Here is a 24,321-nt window from a genome sequence, read left to right on the forward strand (position 1 = left end):
TCATTCAACTACACTCCTGGCATGAATCCTCCTGTCTTGCCAAACGAGTACAGGTTATAGTAATTTAAACTTTGGTCTTGGCTCTCATTGCTCATCCTACCCAGAATGCCTTTTCCTGTCGCATGAATTCAATTCAATTAAAATCATTTTGAGCATGTTTTGTGCCAAGCATTGTGCTAAGCTCCTTGGATACAAGATTGACTAAAATTGCACTTTTAGGGAAGACATATATGTGAACTAGTAATTATGATGCAGGGTAAACACAAAGTTCAGTAACAAAAATATGCGTAATGTATGAGGCAGGAGAGAGAGATTTTTCCCCCCTTGGGTGGGAAATGCAAGGGAAGAGAGTGGGCTGGGAGGTGTTCACAAAGGCAGGTAACTAAACATTTGGCAGGGGTTTTAAAGGATAAGCGGAGATTAAGAGAGATTAATTGGGCAGATAAAGGAGGAAGGGTTGGCAAGGAAAGGGACCAGCATAGGATTACAAAGGCACAGTAGCACAGAACTGTGGGTGTTTTCAGGGAATTGATAAGTAATTCAGTGTTGACGGAGGATAAAATAGAGAGGGGAAGCAGCAGACGGTGAAGCTGGAGAGAGATGTAGGGGCCTACTAGACTGAGTTCCTAAGGACACAAGGTCAGTGGCAAGTACACAGCCCTAGCATCTCACCGTGCAGGTGAAAAAAGCAAATGGTCAAATGCTAGCCATTTTAAATAGGTTTTTGTTTTTGTTCTGTTTTTTAATTTAAAGCAATACATGTTCATAATCATAAAAAAAGGAAGAGAAGACAAGTTCCATCTCATTACCCAACGATAAACTTTGCTGCTTGTATATCTTTTCAAAACTTTTGTGTGTTAATATAACATAAATACAGCCTTAAAAAGACTCTCCTTCTCTCTCTCTCTCTCAAATGGGATTCTACCATAGACACTCTTCTGCACCTTGCATTAAAAAAATGAACCCTCACAAAGAAAAGCCCAGGACCAGATGGCTTCTCTGATGAATGCTACCAAATGTTTAAAGAGGAATTAACACCAATCCTTCACAAATTCTTCCAAAGAATAGAAGAAAAGAACACACTTCCCAACTCATTCTGTAAGGTCAGTATTGCCTTGATACAAAACCATACAAAGACATTACAAGAAAAGAACACTATAGACTAATATCCCTTATGAATATAGATACAAAAAGCCTCAACAAAATACCAGCCAACAGTATCTGGTAGCATATAAAATAAGGATTATACACCACGACCAAGTGAGATTTATCCCAGAAATGCAAAGATGATTTAACATATGAAAATCAATCAATGTAATACAACATATTAATAAAATAAAGCATAATTACTGCAAGATCATCTCAATAGATGCAGAAAAAACATTTGACAAAATCCAATACTCTTTCATAATAAAAACATTCAACAAACTAGAAATAGAAGGGAACTTCCTTAACCTGATAAAGGGCATCTATGAAAAATCCACAGCTAACATCATTTTTAATGTTAAAAGACTAAAAGCTTTCTCCCTAAAACGAGGAACAAGGATTCCACTCTCACCACTTCCATTCAACACTGTACTGGATGTTCTAGACAAGCCAATTAAGCAAGTAAAACTATTTCTATTTGCAGATGAAATGATCTCATATGTGGAAAACCCTAAGGAATACACACACACAAAACTATTAGAGCTCATAGACAAGTTCAGCAAGGTTCCAAGACACAAGACCAACATATAAAAATCAGTTGTATGTCCATATACTAGCAATAAACAATCTGAAAATGAAATTAAGAAAACAATGCTATGGCGCTTCCCTGGTGGCTCAGTGGTTAAGAATCCACCTGCCAATGCAGGAGACACAGGTTCGAGCCCTGGTCCAGGAAGATCCCACATGCTGCAAAGCAACTAAGCCCGTGTGCCACAACTACTGAGCCTGCACTCTAGAGCCTGTGAGCCACAACTACTGAGCCTGCGAACCACAACTACTGAGCCCGCATACCACAACTACTGAAGCCTGCACGCCTAGAGCCCGTGCTCCGCAACAGGAGAAGCTACCGCAATGAGAAGCCCGTGTACCGCCATGAAGAGTAGCCCCCACTCGCAGCAACTAGAGAAAGCCCGCGCACAGCAACGAAAACCCAACACAGTCAAAAATAAATTAAATAAATAAATGTTTTAAAAATTATAAAAAGAAAAAAAAAGAAAGAAAACAACTCCATTTACAAGAGCATCCAAAAGAATAAAACACCTAGGAATAAATTTAACAAAAGAAGTATAAGACTTATACACTGAAAACTATAAAACATCATTAAAAGATATTGAAAAAAACGTAAATAAATGGAAGGACATCTTGCACTCATGGATTGCAAGACTTAATATTGTTATGGTTCAATGCAATCTCTATCAAAATTTCAACTGCCTTTTTGGGCAGAAATTAACAAGCTGATCCTAAAATCTGTATAGAAATTTAAGGGAACCAAAATAGCCAAAACAATCTTGAAAAATAAGGACAAAGTTGAAGACTCGCACTTCTCCATTTCAAAGCTTACCACAAAGCTATAATAATCAAAACTGTGGTACTAACATAAGGATAGCCAAACACATTAATGGGATAGAATTGAGAGTCCAGAAATAAACCCATACATCTATAGTCAATTGATTTTCGACAAGGGTGCCAAGACAATTTAAAGGGGAAAGAACAGTCTTCAATAAATGGTGCTGGGACAACTTGATAACCACATGCAAAAGAATGAATCTGAACCTCTATCTCACACCCGATATGAAAATTAACTCAAAATGGATCAAAGACCTAAATGTAAAGGCTAAAACTATAAAACTCATTGAAGAAAACATAGGTGTAAATCTTTATACCTTTGGATTAGGCAATGGTGTCATAGATGTGACACCTAAAGCACAAGCAACCAAGGAAAAAATAGATAAACTGGACTTCATCAAAATTCAAAACTTTTGTGCAGCAAATGACACTATTAAGAAAGTGAAAAGACAACCCAAAGGATGGGTGAAAATATTTGCAAATCATGTATCTAATAAGAGTTTAGCAGCCAGAATAGATAAAAAAAAAAAAAAAACACCTACGACTCGACAGTAAAAAGACAAATAATCCAAGTTAAAAATGGGTAAGGATTTGAATAGACATTTCTACAAAGCAGGTATACAAACAGCCAATAAGCACATGAAAAGATATTCAACATTATTAGTCATTAGGGAAATGCAAATAAAACCACAATGAGATACCTCTTTACATCCACTAGGATGGTAATAATTCAAAAAAAGAACATGGAAAATAACAAATGCTGGAAAGAATATAAAGAAATTGGAACTCTCATATATTACTGGTAGGAATGTAAAATTGTTAATCCACTTTGGAAAACAGTTGGCAGTTCCTCAAAAGTTAAACAATGAGTTAAACCACATGACCCAGCAATTCCACTCCTAGCTATATATCCAGGAGAACTAAAAACAGGTTCACACAAAAATGTATACATGGATGTTCATAAAAGCATTATTCAAAATACTGCAAAAGTGGAAACAACCCATCAACTGACAAACAGGTAAACAAAACGTGGCACATATCCATATAACAGGATACTCTCCAGTCTTAAAAGGATTGAAATTCTGACATATGCTACAACATGGATGAACCTGGAAGACATTATGCTAAGTGAAATAAGCCAGACACAAAAGGACAAATGTCATATGATTCCACTTATCTGAGGTATCTAGAATTAGCAAATTCACAGAGACAGAAAGTAGAATAGAGTTTATGAGGGGCCTCAGGCAGGAGGAATGGAGAGTTATTGTTTAATGGGCAAAGTTTCTGTTTGGGATGATAAAAGAATTTGTGGAAATGGATAGTGGCAATGGTTGTACAACATGGTGGATGTATTTAATACCACTGAATTGTGCACTTAAAAATGGTTAAAATAGTAAATTTTGTGTTATGTATAGTTTACCACAATAAAAATATATTGACCCTTGAACAACATGGGTTTGAACTGCTCAGGTCCACCTGTACGTGGATTTTTTTCAATAGTAAATCCTACAGTACTACCCGATCCACAGTCGGCTGCAGAAGCACAGGTACAGAGGAACTGCAGACACTAAGGGACCGCAGGTGTGGGAGACACTGCATGTTTGGAGAGCTGGCTATAAATTATACGTGGATTTTCAACTATGCTGAGGGTCCATGGCCTTAACCCCTGCATCGTTCAAGGGTCAACTGTACATGATTACCTGAAAAGTGCCCAGTAAGGTGTTATTGATACACTTTTTAAAGTCAGTTTTATTCCAAGCCAAATAACAGAATTAAGAATAGTAATAGCTAAAAGTGGTTCCCGACCCATTCTGAACTTCAGAAAGATTTAAGGAGCTTTTTGAAAAATAAGGACATCTGGGCCAAGAAAAAAAGAAAGAGAAGTTAAGTGTTTATACATGCTACAACATGGCCTTGCAAAATCTTGAAAAGAGTTCAGACACAAAAGGCCACATATTGTACGATTTCGTTTACATGAAATGTCCAGAATAGGCAAATCTTGATGGAAAGTTGGTTAGTGGCTGCCTAGGGCTGGATGGAGAGGGGATTAGGAACTCGCTGCAAATGGGTCTCTTTAGGGTGATGAAAATGTTCTGAAACTAGATAGTGGTAATGCCTGCAAACCTTGTCAACAAAAAGCCAATGAACTGTACACTTTAAAATGGTGGATTTTCTAGCTTGTGAACTGTATCTCAATGAAAACAAAACACCACAAAAACACACACAAAAATGAACCATGTAAGAGGTATAAGACATATAAAAAGGTCTAAAGAATGATACCACAAACATTTATGCACCCATCAGTTAGCCTAGGAAATAATGCCTTACCAATACTGCTCCTTTCTGCACTCCTTTCCAAATACACACTCTCCTTCCCACAGAGGTCAGCGATATTTTGATTTTGGTACTGAGGTCCCACTTTTTTGTGGTATATTTCCAGTTACTCTGAGCTCTCCCTTTTCTACACTCAAGAGTTTGTGTCTTTCATTATTCTCCCAGCTCTTTTTGTACCCTCCCCTCCACCCTCCCCACCTACTCCTAGAACTAGGTTTCAAGCTCTTGGAGAGCAGGAACCAACCTCACTCATACTTCCTCCCACAGCTCCAATATAATGCTCAACCCAAGCACTCCCAATAAACGGTTGCTGGCAGATTTTTCAAAGTTCCTGTCCTCTCATCTTCTGCTCTTTCCTTTCCTAATCTGGCAGAGTCACACCAGTCTCTCCACAGTAGAAAAGCAGTGCTGGTACTGAGCCATATACATTCTGGAAATGCTCAATGCACCATCCCCGGTGTGAGAATGCACTGCAATAATATTCTTCCTGTACTAGAAGGGACTGGTTCCAGTGGGGTACGCTGCAGGGAAAGACTAATCCTAAAAGCAAGAGGAAGTAGTAGACTTGGGGTTAGGCTGAAAGAAGTCAAGGGCTGAGCTACGGCTCTTCCATATTTTGGCTTCCCAAAGAAACAATGAGCCCCGCACTTTCCCAAAACCCCCTCTCTGAAGTACTTGTACTCCTCTGTGTTTCTATAGCAACCCCCTCTCTGAAAATGCCAAGCCTTTTAAATAACCTCCTCATTCAACCTCATAATATTCCCATGAAGTATGTGTGAAGGAGGGATTATTATCCTCTATGCATTTCACAAAAGCTCAGGAGAGGGACACCACCTATCAAAGGTCAGGCAGCAAGGAGCAACATATTATTCCAAGTTTAGAGCCTCTTTACAGCTTCTATTGTGCCAGATTGAGAGGCAGTTCAATGGGAATATGGCAGAGAATGAACCTGGTGTGGGGGATGGAGTCTCCGGTGAATGAGAAATTTGAGCCCCTGGGGTACGCTGCATAAAAGCCTCAGCGACAACGAAAGAAGCACTGGCCCGTGTCCCAGGATCTAAAACCACCAGGCTGGGCCTTTACAAAATCACCCACTTGCCTTAGAAGAAGATAGGCAACAGGGTTTTTAAAAGTTAACAAACTCTGCACCTTCCCAATTTCTCATCTTTTAGTTTGGTCATGATGGAAAGATAGGTCTAGAGGAACCACTGAGGGTGTTTCCTATCTCAGAATCAGAGCCTGCACAGCACCTGGCATGGAGCAGATGCTCGATAAATGCCTGTTGCTTGGTGACTGAACAAATGCTTGTATGTCTGAGGTGAGGGAAAAGGAGAAGAGGAAAAGGAAAAGGAAGACGTTAGGAAACTGAAGTTGTTAGGTCTTGGTTGAAGAAAAACTAGGAGGTAGCTAGGATTCTGAATGAGTACAGTGCTGAGTTGGCAAGAAAGAGATTGATGATCCTGAGGGAAACTAGGTCTTTTTAGTGAATTCTAAAACAATGGTTTTGTAGGTATAAAGGCTTCCTTATGGACATTTTATGTGTGAAGTAGAAATTTCATAATTAATCTGGATACTGAATACTGCATACAGAATAGTTTATCATCACTCCTTTCTAAATATTTACATCCTCTATCTTTATCAAGTATAAAAACAGGAGATATTTTTTCTATTCAAAGAGAAATAAACATCTAGCTTACACTAAACCTCCAGAAATGAAGGTGAATCCTCCATACTTCAAGCAGCAAGTTGTATTACAATAAAACATACTTTATTGTTAAAATAATTAGATTTACATATGCTTAATTCATATGCAGTTTTTCAAACTTCATCTTTTGCATAAAGCAAGATGCTGTTTGGACCAACACAAGTTCTCAAAGCTTAGGAATCTCCTTTTAACACTGAGGCTTGCAGTGCTTATCTGAGAGATAGAATAATATATATCAGGGGTCAGCAAACCTTTTTTGTAAAGGGTCAGATAGCAAATATTATAGGTTCCATGGGCCATACAGTCCCTGTCGCAACAACCTGCCATTGTAGTTGCAAAAGTAACCACAGACAATACGTCAACAAATAAGAGTGGCTGTGTTCAAATAAAACTTTATTTACAGACAAGGAAATTTTAATTTCATAAAATTTTCACATATCACAAAATATTATTAGGCTCTTGACTCTTCCCCAACCATTTAAAAATGTGAAAACCCTTCTTTTTTTTTTTTTTTAGCCACACCATGAGGCTTGTGGGATCTTAGTTCCCCAACCAGGGATGGAACCTGTGCCCCCTGCAGTGGAAGCGCGGAGTCCTAACCACTGGACCGCCAGGGAAGTCCCGTGAAAACCCTTCTTAACTCATGGGCTGTACAAAAGCAAATGGCAGAGCTGATCTGGGCCAGGGGTCAAGGTTGGCTAATCCCTGTTATATACTAACAGCAGTTCTGACCTAAACCAGACTGGTTGCTTAAGAATGATCTAATTAGCTTTTTTTTTTTTTTTTTTAAACATCTTTATTGAAGTATAATTGCTTTACAATGGTGTGCTAGCTTCTGCTTTACAACAAAGTGAATCAGTTACACATATACATATGTTGCCTTATCTCTTCCCTCTTGTATCTCCCTCCCTCCCACCCTCCCTATCCCACCCCTCTAGGTGGTCACAAAGCACCGAGCTGATCTCCCTGTGCTATGCGGCTGCTTCCCACTAGTTATCTATTTTACATTTGGTAGTGTATATATGTCCATGACACTCTCTCACCCTGTCACATCTCACCCCTCCCCCTCCCCATATCCTCAAGTCCATTCTCTAGTAGGTCTGTGTCTTTATTCCCATCTTGCCACTAGGTTCTTCATGACCTCTTTTTTTTTTTTTTTTTTTTTTTTTCCCTTAGATTCCATATATATGTGTTAGCATACTGTATTTGTTTTTCTCTTTCTGACTTACTTCACTCTGTATTACAGACTCTAACTCCATCCACCTCATTACAAACACCTCCATTTCATTTCTTTTTATGGCTGAGTAATATTCCATTGTATATATGTGCCACATCTTCTTTATCCATTCAGCTTTTTTTTTTTTTTAAAAAAAAAAAGCAGATTCACAAGTCCCACCTCAGAGGTTCTGATAAACAAGCTGCAGAGGAATCTGTGCTCATCAGGATTTGAGAACTGCCACATCACCTGTCAGGTATTAAAACACATAGGTTGTCCTTCTTCACCTGCCTCTACCTGGCTGTATGCCCTGGGGGAGCCCCTGCAGCTCTCTGGATCTCATTTTCCGCATCTCTAACGTGAGAGAGGGGGCTGCCTGATGGGCGTGCCCAGGTCCTTTCCAGCTCTGACATCTGTGAGTCTACAATTTACAAAATACACAGAAGCATCCAATATTAAGTGCAACAAAGCAGCAAACCGTACTTTTGAGGAGAAAACCTACTATTATTCATTCCTTCACATTACATCTTGGTAGAACTCTCCTGAGTTATTTATTTTGCTCCTTCAACTGAAACTCTGTCAAGTCCATGGTCAACAGTGCTTAATACCATCCTGACAACTATACTTATGTGGGCAGGGGGCAGCATGGGGCAGAAGTGTACCAGACAGAACTGTACCACAGGCTGCTTTTTCCCTGCCCTATATCCCCTACTTATACCCCCTGTTCTTAGCAGAACAGTGACTATGGGAGAGAGAATGGATAGGGATGACTGGTGATGGGTTGACTTTTAAAAAAATATATACAAAAGCATTTTAAAGTCATACACATGGCTGATTTAAATCTCAGTAATCATTGTTAAACTGCTGGTAAGAATCCAGAAAAGGAGATTCGTCCCTTATTCAATACTGTGCTCCAACACCAGATCCTTTAAAGCTCAGGGGGAATGGAAAGGACAGCAAGCTTTGGATTCTTACGAGAATATTTCTTAAGCAACAGTCACTTGGTACCCATGAAGTCCAATAATATTTTACCTAATCTGTCTTAAATTAGATCTTTGTGAAGTAAATGAGTTAAAAGGGAAATTGAAATTGAATTGTGGTTTATGGCCCAAGGGAAAATAGCAGTTTGTAACAACAGCCACTGAATGTGTGTGAGCACAAGGCCCATTAGGAGCGGTGGGACAGCTCTTTACAAGTTACGGCATGGAGAATTAATAAATGTGTCATGCCGGCATAAGATGAGCCTTCTGAAAAGCACAGGCTTTTCATTTCTAATTAGCAACGTGGGGCTTGGAGCACACGATGCAGGAGCTTTGCCATTGCTAACGCAGGGTAAGAGGTATTCTCTTCAGTCTACAATAAGGAGGAGGAACGTTGTGCAAGGCCAGGTACAAGCTCATTCATATTCATTCCAAACAAATCGTAGCACACTGCAAACACAATACAATAAACGCACACAGTTACCAAAGTACGGCATGCAGCCAACTCATGAGCATTTCCCCACCCTCACCCCAGGACTGGATTAATCTTTTTAGCCATACAAAATGTACAAATTAAAGTAATAAAGGGTGGGTAAATATGAAAGGACATTACAGGGAAGAGTACTCAATGCAGGGGTGGAGCATATCACAGAACAGAAAGCTTCTTAGGGAAAGGTTTATTACCCAGCTCCTGGTTTGCTGTGGGACACAAGGCCCAGGAGAGCAGTTCTCCACCCAACCAAGTTCTCCCTCCCCTGAGAGGTCATCATCTCAAGTGGGGCGAAGGTAACCCACAGGCATCTGATGACCTTCTGGCTATAATGAACACCTAGGGGCTCAGGGATTGAGCTAATCTACAAGGCGGCAGTTGGGAACCAATATCCTTTGGTTCCATCTGGCTGTAACTGTTATCGACACTGATTTATGACTATCTCCCAGGGTTTGGACCCTAGATCCTAACTGTTTTGACTTCTGGAATTGCCTGACCCTCTCATTTTTAGCTGACTTCTAGCCTTAAATTCTTGCCTGCTAAACCTAATATATATATATACCTTTTTCTCCCAGACCTATGTACCTCTTCTGAACCAGGCAACTAGCTAATTTGACTTATAGTAGTTCTTAGCTCTTTCCTGCCTAACTATAAATTCTTAATCCTGCTACCTTCTACGGGGGCAAATCCTCTCTGCCTATTGGTTTCAGAGTGTGCATGCACAGAGAAGTCCTCTTCTACCCAATAATAACACAAATATAGCTGATCTGAAAAACAGCTATAACAGTGATAAGAGCAGTAGCCAGTTGTCCACTAATCAATGGCTACAGTTTTTGGCATTCGCTTCTAAGTAACTATACAGCCAATACAGCAGGCAACAAATAAATGTCCTTTCAAATTTTCCCTGTTTTAATACAGAAAAACTTAATGCTAAATCTACACAGATTCTACCTCAGACTAGGAAGCTGTTCAGAAATAAATGACCTGCACTGTCAAAATGACTACACCCTGTTGAAAAGGAGTCCTGATGCCTTTCTTAATGCTAATCTGCTCAGTGGGTACCTCAAGTAAAATTACAATTATAGTCCCAATGTGTCCCAGGAAAGGCTCCAGCAAAGGTACAACTGGCCTGAATTTCCAGAGTACCTGTGTCCTGGTACCCAGCTTAGAAATACTGAACTAAAAAGCAGGACATCAGGACACAGGCAATTTTTTTTTTCATTTAGGCTTATACTTCTGTTTGAACTATATATTTAGAGCCCTAATCTTCCAAGTCTCTATTCCACTACACTGAGGAGTGAGCAAGAGAGACCTCTAAATCCCATATTTATATTCCTTTTATTCATTAATAATTGTACCTATGAGTCTATTTGAAGAAATAATAACATTTAGCAGGTATTAAGCAGGTACGATGCGGCAGGCACCCTACTGAGATGCCTTATACAATACCTGTCTCACAGCAACCACTTGATGAGGTAGGTACATTTTATAGATGATGAAATTGTAGCAAGACCACAAAGTTGTTTAGTGGTAAAACTTAGAACGGAACCAAGGCAGTCTAACTCCAAAGGCTATTCCTTTTTTCTTTATAAATTTATTTATTTTATTTATCTTATTTTTGACTGCGTTGGGTCTTCGTTGCTGCACACAGCCTTCCTCTAGTTGCGGCGAGCGGGGGCTACTCTTCGTGGCGGTGCGCGGGCTTCTCATTGCAGTGGCTTCTCTTGTTGCGGAGCACGGGCTCTAGGCACACAGGCTTCAGTAGTTGTGGCTCGCGGGCTCTAGAACGTAGGCTCAGTAGTTGTGGCACACGGGCTTAGTTGCTCCGCGGCATGTGGGATCTTTCCAGACCAGGGCTCGAACCCGTGTTCCCTGCGTGTTCCACAGTGGTGGATTCTTAACCACTGTGCCACCAGGGAAGCCCCAAAGCCTACACTTAATTATCACACAATACTGCAATTTTTAAAAAGCTTCAAAACTACTTATCAAATCTAACTCCTCACTTTACAGATAAGAAAGCAAGCACAGAGCGCTCTGCCCAAGCTGAGACCACAGAGGTGGGAACAGGAATAGAAGGGTTCCTCAGAGGCCAGGTTTCCTGGCTTCCAGTCCTGAACTCTTCTCAGCACACCAGGTCATCTGGTCCAAACCTCAGACCAATGAAGAAATCTTTTTTACTTAATACCTTTAACTCTGGCAAAAAGAAAAGCCCTTGCACCTGCCACAGAGTTCACAGCAGCTATTTATGGTATTTTCCCAAGTTAAGCTCGACGCAGATAAGGCTAGCACCCCATCTGCCTGTGGCTTTGCTGTTTCCCACTTCTTCTGCATACACTTCCTCATCTGGTTTGACCTTGTAGCCCCATGCCCTCCAACCCACATTTGGAGCAGCTGACACCCCCTTCCTGCCCACATCCTGGTCACAGGATCCTGCCATACCTGGCAGAACAGCAGCTGCTTCAGCTCTGAAACGGCATGCTGTTGCGCCCCAAGGCAGGGCGGCTCTGAACCTCCTACACGGCCACCCCTCCTCACTGTCCTTCAGTATGAGTTTGCTTTTGATCTCCTTCCCCCTTACGCTCTTGGGGGTACCCAGCCTGCAGCTGCTCTAGGGTAAAGCAAAAGGCAGGTTTATTATGTAAAGCATGTTAATGCCTCTCTTCACTGTCCTCATATTCTAGAATTTATTCTCACTCTCCTTTCTCTTAGAAAGCAGCAGAGTAGAGTGGTTTAGAGGCTTTGAGGCCACAAAGACCTGGATTCAAGGCCCAGCTCCATGGCTTACTAGCTGTCATGATTTTAGGCAACTAACTTAGGTTGCCAAGGCTAAGTTTTCTTATTGATAAAAATAGTGATAACGATTGATAGTACCTACTTTATCAGATTATGAGGATTAAGTGAAAATTCACAAAAAGTCCTTACTACAGTGCCTGGCACAGAATAAGGACTCAACAAGTGCGATTATGATAATGCTGTTGCTATCACACAGATCGCTGCTGCTCCGTGGCACCACAGGTGGGGTAGCAGGAGGGGACTAAGGGGTAATATTCAAGTTACTTAGTATTCACACACTTGACATAAACCAGTAGGACACTTGTGCATAAGCTAGACCAAGAGTCCAAAGTCACTAGGACCAAAGTCACCGTACAGCTGCACTGGCTCAAAATGGGCCCCAGAGGTTATTTCAGACCTGAGAACTCTGGAAGCAGGAGAAAAAAAAAGAAAACAACTGCTGAATGCACACAGTGGGATCCAACCTGCCTCTCTCCTTTATCTCTCTTCTTACCAAACCAAGCCCCATGCTCCAGTCACAATGAAACTCATGGTTTTAAACACTTCAACGTTTTGCATGTCTCTCTGTCTTTTCATGTACTGTTCTTTATACCCAAACTACTCTTTCTTCTCTTTAACAGATGAAATGTTTTTTAACCATACTTTAATACTTCAAGGTACAGCTCAAATATCACCTCCTCTCCATTCAGCTCTCTCAAACAGAATTATCCTTCCTTCCTGTGTGTTCCCACAACACTTCTGTTAGAGCACTTAACATAGTATTGTCATTCTGTTTATACATCAGTAACTCTCACTGGACCCTGAGATCCTTAAAGGCAGGGGTATATCTCCAACTACTGTGACTTTCTTAGCTTAGCAAGCAGAAGATATAATATGATGCCCATCTGGTACAAGGTAGACAGTTTGTACATATTTGTTGAATGTATGAATGAATCTCTTAGTCATGAGGCAATGATGCAGCTAAAATCAACTAACTTATAACTATATCCTTTATGCTAGGTGTCTAATCGACCATTTCCACTCTTTAGCTCATCCACCCATAAAAATTCATTAATTTTAGTTTGAAAAGTCTTCTCATCTTTTCTATATCTTAGATACCATGCTGAAGATATGATATGAAACAAATGGACTAAAAAAACCCATACTATATTCATATTGAGGCAGTGCAAAATGACAGAAATTATCTTAAAATGATAGTAAAAAACAAACCCCAAAAATCATCCTGCAATATACTCTATAGAGACAGCATGATATGGCAGAAAGACCATGAGTATTAAATTCACATATCCCAGGAACTGAAACCTGGCTCTACCACACACTAGGTGAGGGAATTTCGGGAGCAAATTAACATTTCTGAGCCACAATTTTTTCTTACTTGTAAAAATGTGCAACATTCACTGATAGCTCCCTAAGTGATCCTCAAGGACTGTAGAAAATTGGAGAGTCAATAATGATACCTAGAATTTGGGTGGTATCATCAACTAAAGTAGCAGATGAAATAAGTAGGTTTGAGGGGAGAAAATGAGTTCAATTTTGAATACACTGAGTTACCTATGGGAAGTCCAGATAGAGATGCCTGGCAAGACACTGAATATCTAAGGAGTGCTCTAGGCTGGAGCTACAGATTCAAGAGTAGTGAGAGAATGGATGAGATCAGCCAGGGAGAATTTGCCAAATGAGAGGAACACAGGCCAAGGACTGAACCCGTGGGAATGTCAACATTTAAAGGAAAGGTGGAAGAAATGAAGGAAAGAGAAGGAACAGTCCGAGATGTAAAGAGAATTAGGCCAAGGAAGTGAAGAACTGCAAGAATCAGGGAGTAATAAACAGTGTCAAATACAGCAGAGAGGTTCAGTGAGATAAGAACTGAAAAAATGTCCATTAGATCTGGCAATTTGAGATCCTGGAGGATCTTATATTGAGAATGCCAGTAGAGAGGGGAGGATGCAGTTAGGCTGCAAGGATGGAGGAGTGGGTGGGAGATGTGTAGGTGGTGAGGGTGAGAAACGGCTACTCTTTAAAAGCTTCAATGGCATGAGAAGAGAGATCATACCTGCTGGAGATATGGGGTCAAGTGTGGGTTCATTAAGATGGGAGAGGCTTTTAGTATGTTTATAGGCTGAGGGGAAGAACCACTGTGAAAGGGAAAGATAGAAAGTACAGAAAAGAGAGGGGATGACTGAGAGAGTGAAGTGCTAGAGAAGGTTGGGAGGCATGGACGGGCTCAAAGGCACAGGGAGAGGGATTGACATTGAGCAGCAGATGGGTTGGGTACCTTATCCTCTGAAATGGGAGGAATATTTTATTCAAATTTCATTCCATAGGCCAAACTTTGTAGACTCAAAGTGTCTGGAACAGGAGTGCCTCTTCAGAGCAGGTATCAAAAATTTTGCTAGAATCAGTTGACAGAAAATGCCATATAATGGGGAAATCCTAATCTTGAATTGTGTCAAATAGGGTTATATATAAAGAATTTACAACTCATGTGAATTTGGAATCAATCAGTAAGAGAAGCATTCCCTGTATAATGACATCACAGTCTTACTCTCTCTTACTAAGAAGGGATTTAAAATATGGCTAATTATAGTGAGAAGATGATCAATATCACTGTAATCTTGAGAATCCTCCAACATTTATATGGTCATTATTAAATATCCCATTCAACAGGTTAATTCCTTTTTTTTTTAAATAAATTTATTTATTTATTTTAAATTTTTGGCTGCGTTGGGTCTTTGTTGCTGCACGTGGGCTTTCTCTAGTTGCGGTGAGCGGGGGCTACTCTTCGTTGCGGTGCGCGGGCTTCTCATTGCAGTGGCTTCTCTTGTTGCAGAGCACAGACTCTAGGCATGCAGGCTTCAGTAGTTGTGGCACATGGGCTCAGTAGCTATGGCACACAGGCTTAGTTGCTCCGCAGCATGTGGGATCCTCCTGGACCAGGGCTCGAACCCATGTCCCCTGCATTGTCAGGTGGATTCTTAACCACTGCGCCACCAGGGAAGTCCCCAACAGGTTAATTCTTGATAGAATAAAAAGATTTCATAAACTACACCCTGGAGAAACCATCAGAGATTAATTCCTAAAATTACCAGTCAGTGTAATGTTATGGCTCAGGTGATTAGCTAATAATACACACCCAAGAACTCAGGTAAAAGTCGTCTCTTAAGCGCTATGTGGCTCAGAACCTTGGAACTGCAAATTAGGACTTGTACAAGGACTAGAGAAGACCTGAGGTTCTTTTCTGGGGAAAATACTAGGTTTATCTACAGGTGCCCCTGTAGCTCACACTAATGTTGAAATGTATTGAACTCTTGCCTATGTAAAAATCTAAGATTGGCAAACTCAGTGGAGTGACAATACTGGCTTTTAAACAACTCAGAATATCTGTGGTATGGGTCCTTTTAAAGATTATAATTTAGTACTTGCGAAAAGCGTATTTAAGACACTGAATGTTTAAGAGAGCATGTAGCCTTTGACTCTCCTGCATTCTCTAAGTTTGGGTCTCTGTACCAAGTTAGAGCACCACAGTCTTTAAGGTACCTGGACTATATTAAATTCATTATTGTACCTATTGTTATCTGTAATAACTTTATTTCTTTACTTGTCTATTATCTGTCTCCCCAACAAAAACTAACTTCCAGGGCTTCCCTGGTGGTGCAGTGGTTGAGAATCTGCCTGCCAATGCAGGGGACACGGGTTCGAGCCCTGGTCTGGGAAGATCCCACATGCCGCGGAGCAACTAGGCCCGTGAGCCACAATTACTGAGCCTGCGCGTCTGGAGCCTGTGCTCTGCAACAAGAGAGGCCCGCGCACCGTGATGAAGAGTGGCCCCCACTTGCCGCAGCTAGAGAAAGCCCTCGCACAGAAACGAAGACCCAACACAGCCATAAATAAATAAATAAATAAATAAATAAATCCAAAAGTTTAAAAAAAAAAAAAAAAACTAACTTCCAGGAGTAGTATATAGAGCTTGCCTGCTTTGTTTCCAAGGGTATGGAACAGAACGTGGGTATAAAGAAAACACTCAATAACAATTGATCAAATTATCACATGAAGGACTGAATGCTCAGCTCTTTCCTTAAGCTTCTACAATCAATCACAAATTCCTATCAATTTATCTCTACATCACTTCTGACTTCACCTATTCCCCTTACTTTTCACTTCCACCACCACAGTTCAGACCCTCACTACTTCATAGCCGGTTGCTCTGTCCCAGTTCTCTTTCCCTCTGGTTTATCCTACACATCACTGCCACATTCACCTCCTCAAAACACAACTTTGATCACATATCCTTACTCCCATTCAAAAGCCTTCAGTAGGGCTTCCCTGGTGGCGCAGTGGTTGAGAATCCGCCTGCCAATGCAGGGGACACGGGTTCGAGCCCTGGTCCGGGAAGATCCCACATGCCGCGAAGCAACTAAGCCCATGCGCCACAACTACTGAGCCTGCACGCTAGAGCCCATGAGCCACAGCTACTGAAGCCCACATGCCTACAGCCCGTGCTCCGCAACAAGAGAAGCCACCGCAATGAGAAGCCCGCACACTGCAATGAAGAGTAGCCCCCGCTCGCCACAACTAGAGAAAAGCCTGTGCGCAACAACGAAGACCCAACGCAGCCAAAAATAAATAAGTAAATAAATTTATTAAAAAAAAAAAAAAAAAGGCTTCAGTAGTTTTCTATTGCTTACCAAGTGAAGACCAGACTTCTCAGTCTAACACTGTAAGTCCTCCATGACTTGGCTCCAGCACTCCCTTCCAAGACTCATCACCCAACTCCCCAAATTCCAATCAAATTAGACTATTTAGCTTTCTCTTACATTGTCCTATGCCCTTGTTTCTGAGCCTTTGTTTATATTGTTCTTTCTGCCTAGAATGTTTCAGTCTATCCCTCTTTTCTAAAATCCAAATATTATGCCTACTATGAAGTAATAAGGCACTTTCTGAGGCCCCCTCGTCAAAAGTGATACCACCCTACACACTACCATGTTATAAGCTATGTGAGGGTCAAAAATGGACTTTATTAATCTGTGTTTCCCCCAAAAGAGCCCAATACCCACAAGGTCTCACACATAGGAAGTACTCAAGAAGTATCTGTTGAATAAATAGATCATATTTTATATGAGACAACCCAAACTGGTATATACCCCACGTCAGCTTCTCTCATTTCCTTTATAGTCGGTTAATACAGGGAGGGTAACACAACTCCCACAGACGAGAAAGAAGCAAAACATTTAATAAAGGTAGACATGACAGAACAACTTAGAATATTCAGGAAATAACATCCTTTGTATAATAAAGACTTGATACCAATAAATCAAGAAGAGCACTAGGTAGAGGCTATTACCTAATGGTCTTTGATAAAGTCCCTGATAATTCTAAGGTTCTACAAGAGGAGAGTTAAGACTGGTGGCACTTACCAACTAGTAATTCAGCCCTCCGAAAATCCCCTAAAATGTCAGGAAACCCATTTCTTGATCTAATTCCTCAGCCCCTAAAGGAAACTAATTCTTCAGGAAAGGAAAAGATATATTGATAATCAGTCTTTTTCCCCCTAGAGTTCCATTCATTTTGGTAGATGGGAAAACTTTTCATTAGGAAAAAAAAATCATAATGTCACCTTTCATGTTCAAACTACATAGTGTACATAGAAAACTACATAGTGTTTCCACAGGCATTATCTCATAAGATTGACTCATTCATTCAACAAATATGGATTGAACACTTACTATAGGGCACGCACTGCTCCAGCTAATGAGCATACAAGAGAATGAACAATAAACAAATAAATATATGCTAGGTGTATAATGGAGAAAAATGAAGGAGGGCTAGCACAATAGGCTGTTTTGTTTTGTATAGTGTAGGCAAGATATAATCTTCACAACAACACTGTAGAATAGGTGGGATATTAGCTATTAGCATAATCTTAATTTTCTATACGAGGGAGACTGAGATGCTGAATGGTTAAGTGACATGCCCAAGATCATCTAGAATTAGGTGGAAATGGGATTAGAAATAAGGTTTCCCAACTCCTGGTCTATTGCTAAGGCTATAAAAGAGGAATCTGATTTAAGATTGTTTAATTAAATTCCTTTCCCTCTAGATAATGATACTTGGAGAATGGAAAAGAACCCCATACCACGCACTTCCTTAACCCACCACCCTGAGAATGGCCTTCCTCCCATTCACTCACAAGCATTTGCCTCAATTTGATTTGGTGAATAAAACAACGGAAACATTTTGTTTTTTTATATTGTTACAAAACGGTTTTTTTAAACAAAATAAAACATCTAGTTTTAAAACATCTAGTTTTCACTTAAAACAGAAAGCAGCATCTAGGCCTATTGCGCAACAACAGGCAATTCAATACTTGATTAGCAATACTTCAAATCACACCTAATGAACATAAACTCTCCTTTAACAGCCTGTCTCCACTCTGCACACCTGTTGAAAGTGTGTGAAACTAGATTCAGCAAGGATTTTCTGCCAGGAGCTCATGGGCATGCATGCATGCATGCAGCGCCTGTGTGTGTGTGTGTGTGTGTGTGTGTGTGTGTGTGACTTAAGAGTTCTTCATTTGAGGAAGCTGATGGCATTAATATTAGGGAGGTAAGGAAACAATTGTAAACATTGCTGGGAACAGGGTGCCCTGCCATACCTAACCTGAGTTACAACTAAAACCCACTTCTTAGGGCTGGGATCTTAATGTATTATAGAAATTCAAGAGGAGGAATCCGTTCCAATGTAAACCATCAAGTTAGGCTATAAGGAAGAAGAGGCCTCAGGGCTATAGGCCTACACAAATGGGTAGAGTGTCGAAAGGTGAAGTTAAAGGATAGAGTACATTCCAGAAGAAGGGGATGGAGACCAGCAGGCAGGCGACACCAGGGAAACAGAATAGTTTGCAACAGCTAAAACATAATATGTGATAGGCATAACATGTGAAATACAATTAGAAAGATACAGACATAAGCGCAACTCTTACCTTGCATATATTGTAGATAAGGAAATTTGAAGCCCAGAGAATTTAAGTGATTTGGCCAAGGGCAGACAAGAGGCAATGGTAGAACTAAAATGAGGTTTTTCTATTCCCAGTTAGGTGCTCTTTTCACTATATCATTCTGCTGGTAGGCTGGGGGTTGGCGGGGGCTAAGAAATAATCTTCCTTTAAAAAGCAAAAATATGTGAAGAGGTTAAGTAAATTCCCTCCAAATTACATGTCCAGCTGAACAGTGGTAGCAGTATTGATACTGAGCCCATGTCTCTGGAACAAGTTGTCTAGGCTGCTAGACTACTCAGAGCTCCTTCACTTGAGAAGGTCAAATACTGGAGCTAACACAAATGCCATCCTTTCCCCCAGAAGCACTGCATTTCTTAGGACCCATCCTAAGAAGGGTTATTAAACCACAGGCATTATCAGGGATGTGAATGAAAAAGCAGGTTTTTTTCTCTCTCCGTATCTGCATGCCTCACTTCAGAAGAACTGAGCCAACCAAGGCTGAGGATCAATCAATGAAAAATTAGAAAAGTGGAAAACTAGAAATATGTTGTAACAAACTGAGAGTTAGGAGGTGTTCGCAAATACTTTTGACAAAGTATTTCACTTTATTAAATTTATAAAATGAGGAGGCTGAACTAGATGATGTCTAAGGCTACCATATTCTAATTTTCTTTGATTCTAGCTTGACTCCAATTTGCAGGAAAAGACAGACATGAAAACATGAAGGTAAAATGAACTTTGGGAAACCATATGTAATTTTTTAATGCAATAAGTATGTGCCCAATTTAAAGGAACATAATCAATCCTGTAATTTGGATTTTTGTTTATAGGGCTTTCTTATGAGAGGGCATATCCACTGAACAAAAAGGACACCAATAACAATTATTGGTTTTAAGAAACAGGAAAAAGGGTAGGAGCCAACTCTGAAGGCCTTCTTTCAACTTAATCCACTGACTTTCTTGCTGCCCCACTTAAGACAGTTCTTAGGACTAAACACGGTCATTTAAAATTCAACAAGTTATTATTAAGCATTGGAGAGTATATTTTGTAGTAAAGATAGAAAGACACTTTGAGCAATAGAGAAGAAGTCCTTGATTTGATTTTCCAAAAAGCAGGCGGAAGGGGAGAAATGAACCGAGAATTTACCCTGATAAAACTTAAGATTCCATAGTATGAAAGAAGGGAAAACAAATAACAAAATTAAGACTTCAATTGGCTTAAGAAAATAGTAGAAAGAAAACCAAGAGCAAAGGCATTCAGGACAGTTCAAGTTCCTAAAATACCTATTTGTTTTTGCTTGTACATATACAGTATAAAGAAACTCTGGAAGATACTACTAACAATGGTTACCTGTGGCAGAGAGGCAGGAAGTAGGCTGATGAGAGAGAGGTGTAAAGGGGAGACTTTTTACTCAATATCTTTTTTACTGAATACCTTTTATTGAATTTTTAACCATATTTAAATATATTATATTTTAACCATATTTAAATATATTACCTATTTTAAAAATTAAATAAATTAAAAAGTTTAAATGTCCTGTAAATTCAATTATTTTCAGGTGACACTCGAAAAACAAGAAAGTCAAAGAATGGAGACATTCGAACAAAGTATCAAGAGGCAAGGAAAATGTTGTAGCACTGGGAGTTCTGTGACAATCCAAAGAGAGGATGATCTGGATTGTTCTGGGGACCATCTGGGAAAGTCAGGTGAAATGCAATATGGACACCACCAAGAAGCTTATGAGAGTTCAAACCAGCACCAGCTGGTACAATGGTATCTTGAAAATGTGATACACATGTTTTATGACCCTGTGTCCCTGGACAGTGTGAAATCCACAACAGGATGAAACCAGAACTTTACTAACAGAGACCCTTTAGTTTTCTTTCACCCTCTAAAATAAAGAGAGAAGGAAATGAGAAACCAGTTACTATGAGAGTCACAAAAATGATCAATCAGGTAGAAAACGAGACCTATGAGGAAAAAATAAAGAAACCCACTTGTACCATTAAGCAAAGAAAAGAAATTCTACTTTGCAAGAATTATTTAAGGCAGCCCTTGAAAAACAAATGGAAGGGAATGTCCTCTTAAAGTCCCCTCTACTCTCAGGATATTTCGATATGTGGGTTGATTCCCAGCGTGCTTCCTTGTAGGGGAGACCTCGCTAATTTGGCCCAGTGAAAGGCCTAGTTAGTAAGACGTATTAGTAATGCCAGTGAATATATGCAAGTGAACTTGAACAAGCACATTATTTTTAATCAATTGAAAAACCCTTTATTTAAAAATACAAATAATACCTTGAAGTGCTACTAATGTTCTTTCTTGTCATAGGTGTTCGTTTGCTTTTAATAATCATTAAGCTAAGCATTTATGTTTTATGAATTTTTCTGCATGGTGGTATATTTCAGTTTTTTTCTAAAAAAAAGAATTTAAAGAATACAATTAAAGTTATCCTTTCCACAAACTATTTACCCTTGTGGTGAGGCCAAAGGCTGAAGTCAGATTTTCTATCATGAAGAGCCAGTTCCCTACTGGTGTGCCATCAACATCTGGCCTACCCAAAAAAGAGTACCCATTAGGGCCAGAGACCACTCTCTTTGGGTCCTCACTCCCAAGCTAGGAGCACTGAAATCTAAGGCATTGGGAATGGAAAGAGGCTGTCTATAAGGCAGGAACCAGGGAAAAAGGCATGCAAAGGAAAACTAGGCTCTGACAATGAATAGCTCTCTACATTTTTCATATATTAGTCAGGTTTAAGAAAAGGAAGTTTAATTTGCATCTGAGTTAGAAAAGCAAATAGTTCAAATAAAAGCAAAGAGTTTGCAGGCACCTGAAAGGCCAGAGTCCAAAGGGCTTTACCTATCTGCTTATTGCCATAAGAGTATTTTCTGAAAAAGTTATACCAGTTGGCCAAACTTACCTAAATAGGCACGACCTAAACTCTGTATTTTGTTATTTCTTTTTACCTCTACTAAGACTAAGGATGCAAGGGCAGGCAAGAGGAAGGAAATATATCTTAAAATATTTCAAAATTTTACAATCAATGAAATATTTTTTTAAAAACAGCGCAAGATTCCATGTTCTCTTATTCACTAACCCAGAAAGTTAAAACCTTGTCTCCTTCCTCACCCACCTACCCCCATTCAGCAAAGGCCCAGATTAAATAGTCAGATTTTAAAAAAAGGATAAGTAAGTGAGGAAATCAATGACTGTTTATGGAAACTTACTTAGCCCCAGAATTTGACATTTGAAAAAGTCCTTAGAAGTCTTGTCCAACTTCTCAATTTCTACATGAGAAATCTAGGCCCAGAGAGGTGAAATGACTTGCTACAGGACATGAGCTAGTTTTGAGAAGATTTTTTTCTTTATCTACTACTTTCTTTTCCCATGAACTATTTATGGTAGCTTGGAAAATACACATACTAAAGAAGGAAACTATAAATAATAAACATGGTGAATTATGGTAGAGTGGGGGTTTCTTACCTCTAGTCTACTTTTCTTTATATCATATCATGTTTTGTTCCTTAAACATTCTAAATTTCCCAGTGGAAGTTACAGGCTACTGATACTACTTTTTCCTATTACGTAGCTGTTCTGAGCTGCAACAGAAGTACATGGGTGAAGGGCCATTTTATGTAGACAACGTCTTAACTAGTTTTGCCATTCAGACCTAAGATGCCTCCACAACTATAGCTAAATCAAGAGATCTATTCGCCTCAAGTCTTACTTCTGTCCCATTATTAAGACAAACAAACAGAAATTTCTTCCATAACTGAAAGACTAAAAGGCAATTTAGTTAACAGCAGTTTTGTTAATAAAGGCAGTTCAGTTAAGCTTTATATTTGTAAATATATAATTACACAAAGCCTTTTCACCCTTCATCTGGAAACACCTATGGATTTAATTCTTTAAATGACATCTGTCAATCTGTCTTCAGTATTCAATGGCTAATTACTTGGCCATTGGATTAACTGGGGGCTCTGCTTCTTTACTTGTTGCCTAGTTTCAAAAGATAATCATTGAGAAAGAAACCCAAGGTTTGGTCAAACATCTGTTAGGGAAATTTGAAACTCTTGGCGAAATGAAGATTGGTATTTCTCTCACTCATGCTCCTTACTAGCAGGAATAACAGAATTGACTCTATGTAAGAATCAGTGCTCGCTGAACCCAGACAACTGTGTAACAAGGCTACAGACCTGGTCTCCTCATTGGCCCAGTTTGGTTTACTCTATTCTATTCCTGTCCCCAAAGGCTACAATCTAATGTCACAAAGGGGGCTAGGTAAGCAGACAAAGCCATCATCTCCATTATATTAACAACAGGCTCTGTTGATGCTGCAATAATAACATCATCTTTATATTTAAAGATAGAATTCTGAATGTGTGAGCAAGAGTCTACAGGGCTGTGCCATCTCTCACTATGCCATCTTTCTTGTACTCTATTAAACAGTCCCATTTCATGTATGTCCCCCCCTTTTGTTCATCAATCTTTTTCTACTGTCAAATTAGAAAAAGGAGCCAAAAACAGAAGTCTTATTAACAGACTGAAAAGTGCCAAGACCCATAAATGACCCTTAGCAGCAATTAAACCAAAAAAAGAATCGCCGTAAACTGGAACGGAAACAAAAGGCTAACTACTTATCCAAACTCGGGCAAAGACACAGCTCTTTCTCCCCATCTCCCCTCCGCCTGTTAGAAAAGGGGTATCTGAAGCTGCTGCTCCTCCTCCTCCAACTCACTTTCTGCGTCAAATAGTATGGGTCAAAGTCCTCCAGGGGAACCGCAACCAGGCCTTGGGGGATGTCCCCATAGATGAAAGGCAAACTCTTCCCCGCTTCCAGGTCACTGTTTGGCTTGGGCTTGCTGTCCTCATCATCTTCCCGATGACTGCCATCGGCCTTTGGCGGTTTCTTGAGCTTGCTCTCGGCAATGCGCCTCTCAATGTTGGCCAGTGACTCAGGGGTGAAAGGCTTGAAACTATCAGGGCCTGGTGGTGCGAGCAGCCGCGCTGCCATCTTCTCATCCTGCAGCAGCTTCGTTAGTTATGCTGCGTCCAGGACAGGTCAGCTCTGGAAGAAACAGCAACACAGACAGCATTAATCAATCGCTGCTCTAAAAAGAGGCCAGACCAAACCATCTCACTCTCAACCTTTATTCACAACCTTCGCAACTTATAGTTTCTTCCATGACATGGTTATTTTTCTCTTCAGAAAGTCTGTGGCATGGATGGACGAGGCAATGTCCATAACCACCCCTCAGG

The 24,321-nt window shown here is 40.1% G+C and overlaps 1 protein-coding gene across 5 annotated transcripts in view; it reads right to left on the reverse strand.

The window, feature by feature from the left end:
• Positions 1-24,076, reverse strand: part of SCN8A (sodium voltage-gated channel alpha subunit 8) — a 113,782-nt gene extending 89,706 nt beyond the window's left edge. For all 5 annotated transcript variants that reach the window (XM_061204670.1, XM_061204667.1, XM_061204666.1 and 2 more), the window contains exon 1: positions 23,801-24,076. In XM_061204670.1, coding sequence (XP_061060653.1) covers positions 23,801-24,076 — 276 coding nt within the window. The remainder of the gene's footprint in view (positions 1-23,800) is intronic.
• Between the last annotated feature and the right edge of the window lie 245 nt (positions 24,077-24,321).

The sequence above is a fragment of the Eubalaena glacialis genome, chromosome 11 (assembly GCF_028564815.1).
Source record: "Eubalaena glacialis isolate mEubGla1 chromosome 11, mEubGla1.1.hap2.+ XY, whole genome shotgun sequence".
Classification (NCBI taxonomy): domain Eukaryota; kingdom Metazoa; phylum Chordata; class Mammalia; order Artiodactyla; family Balaenidae; genus Eubalaena; species Eubalaena glacialis.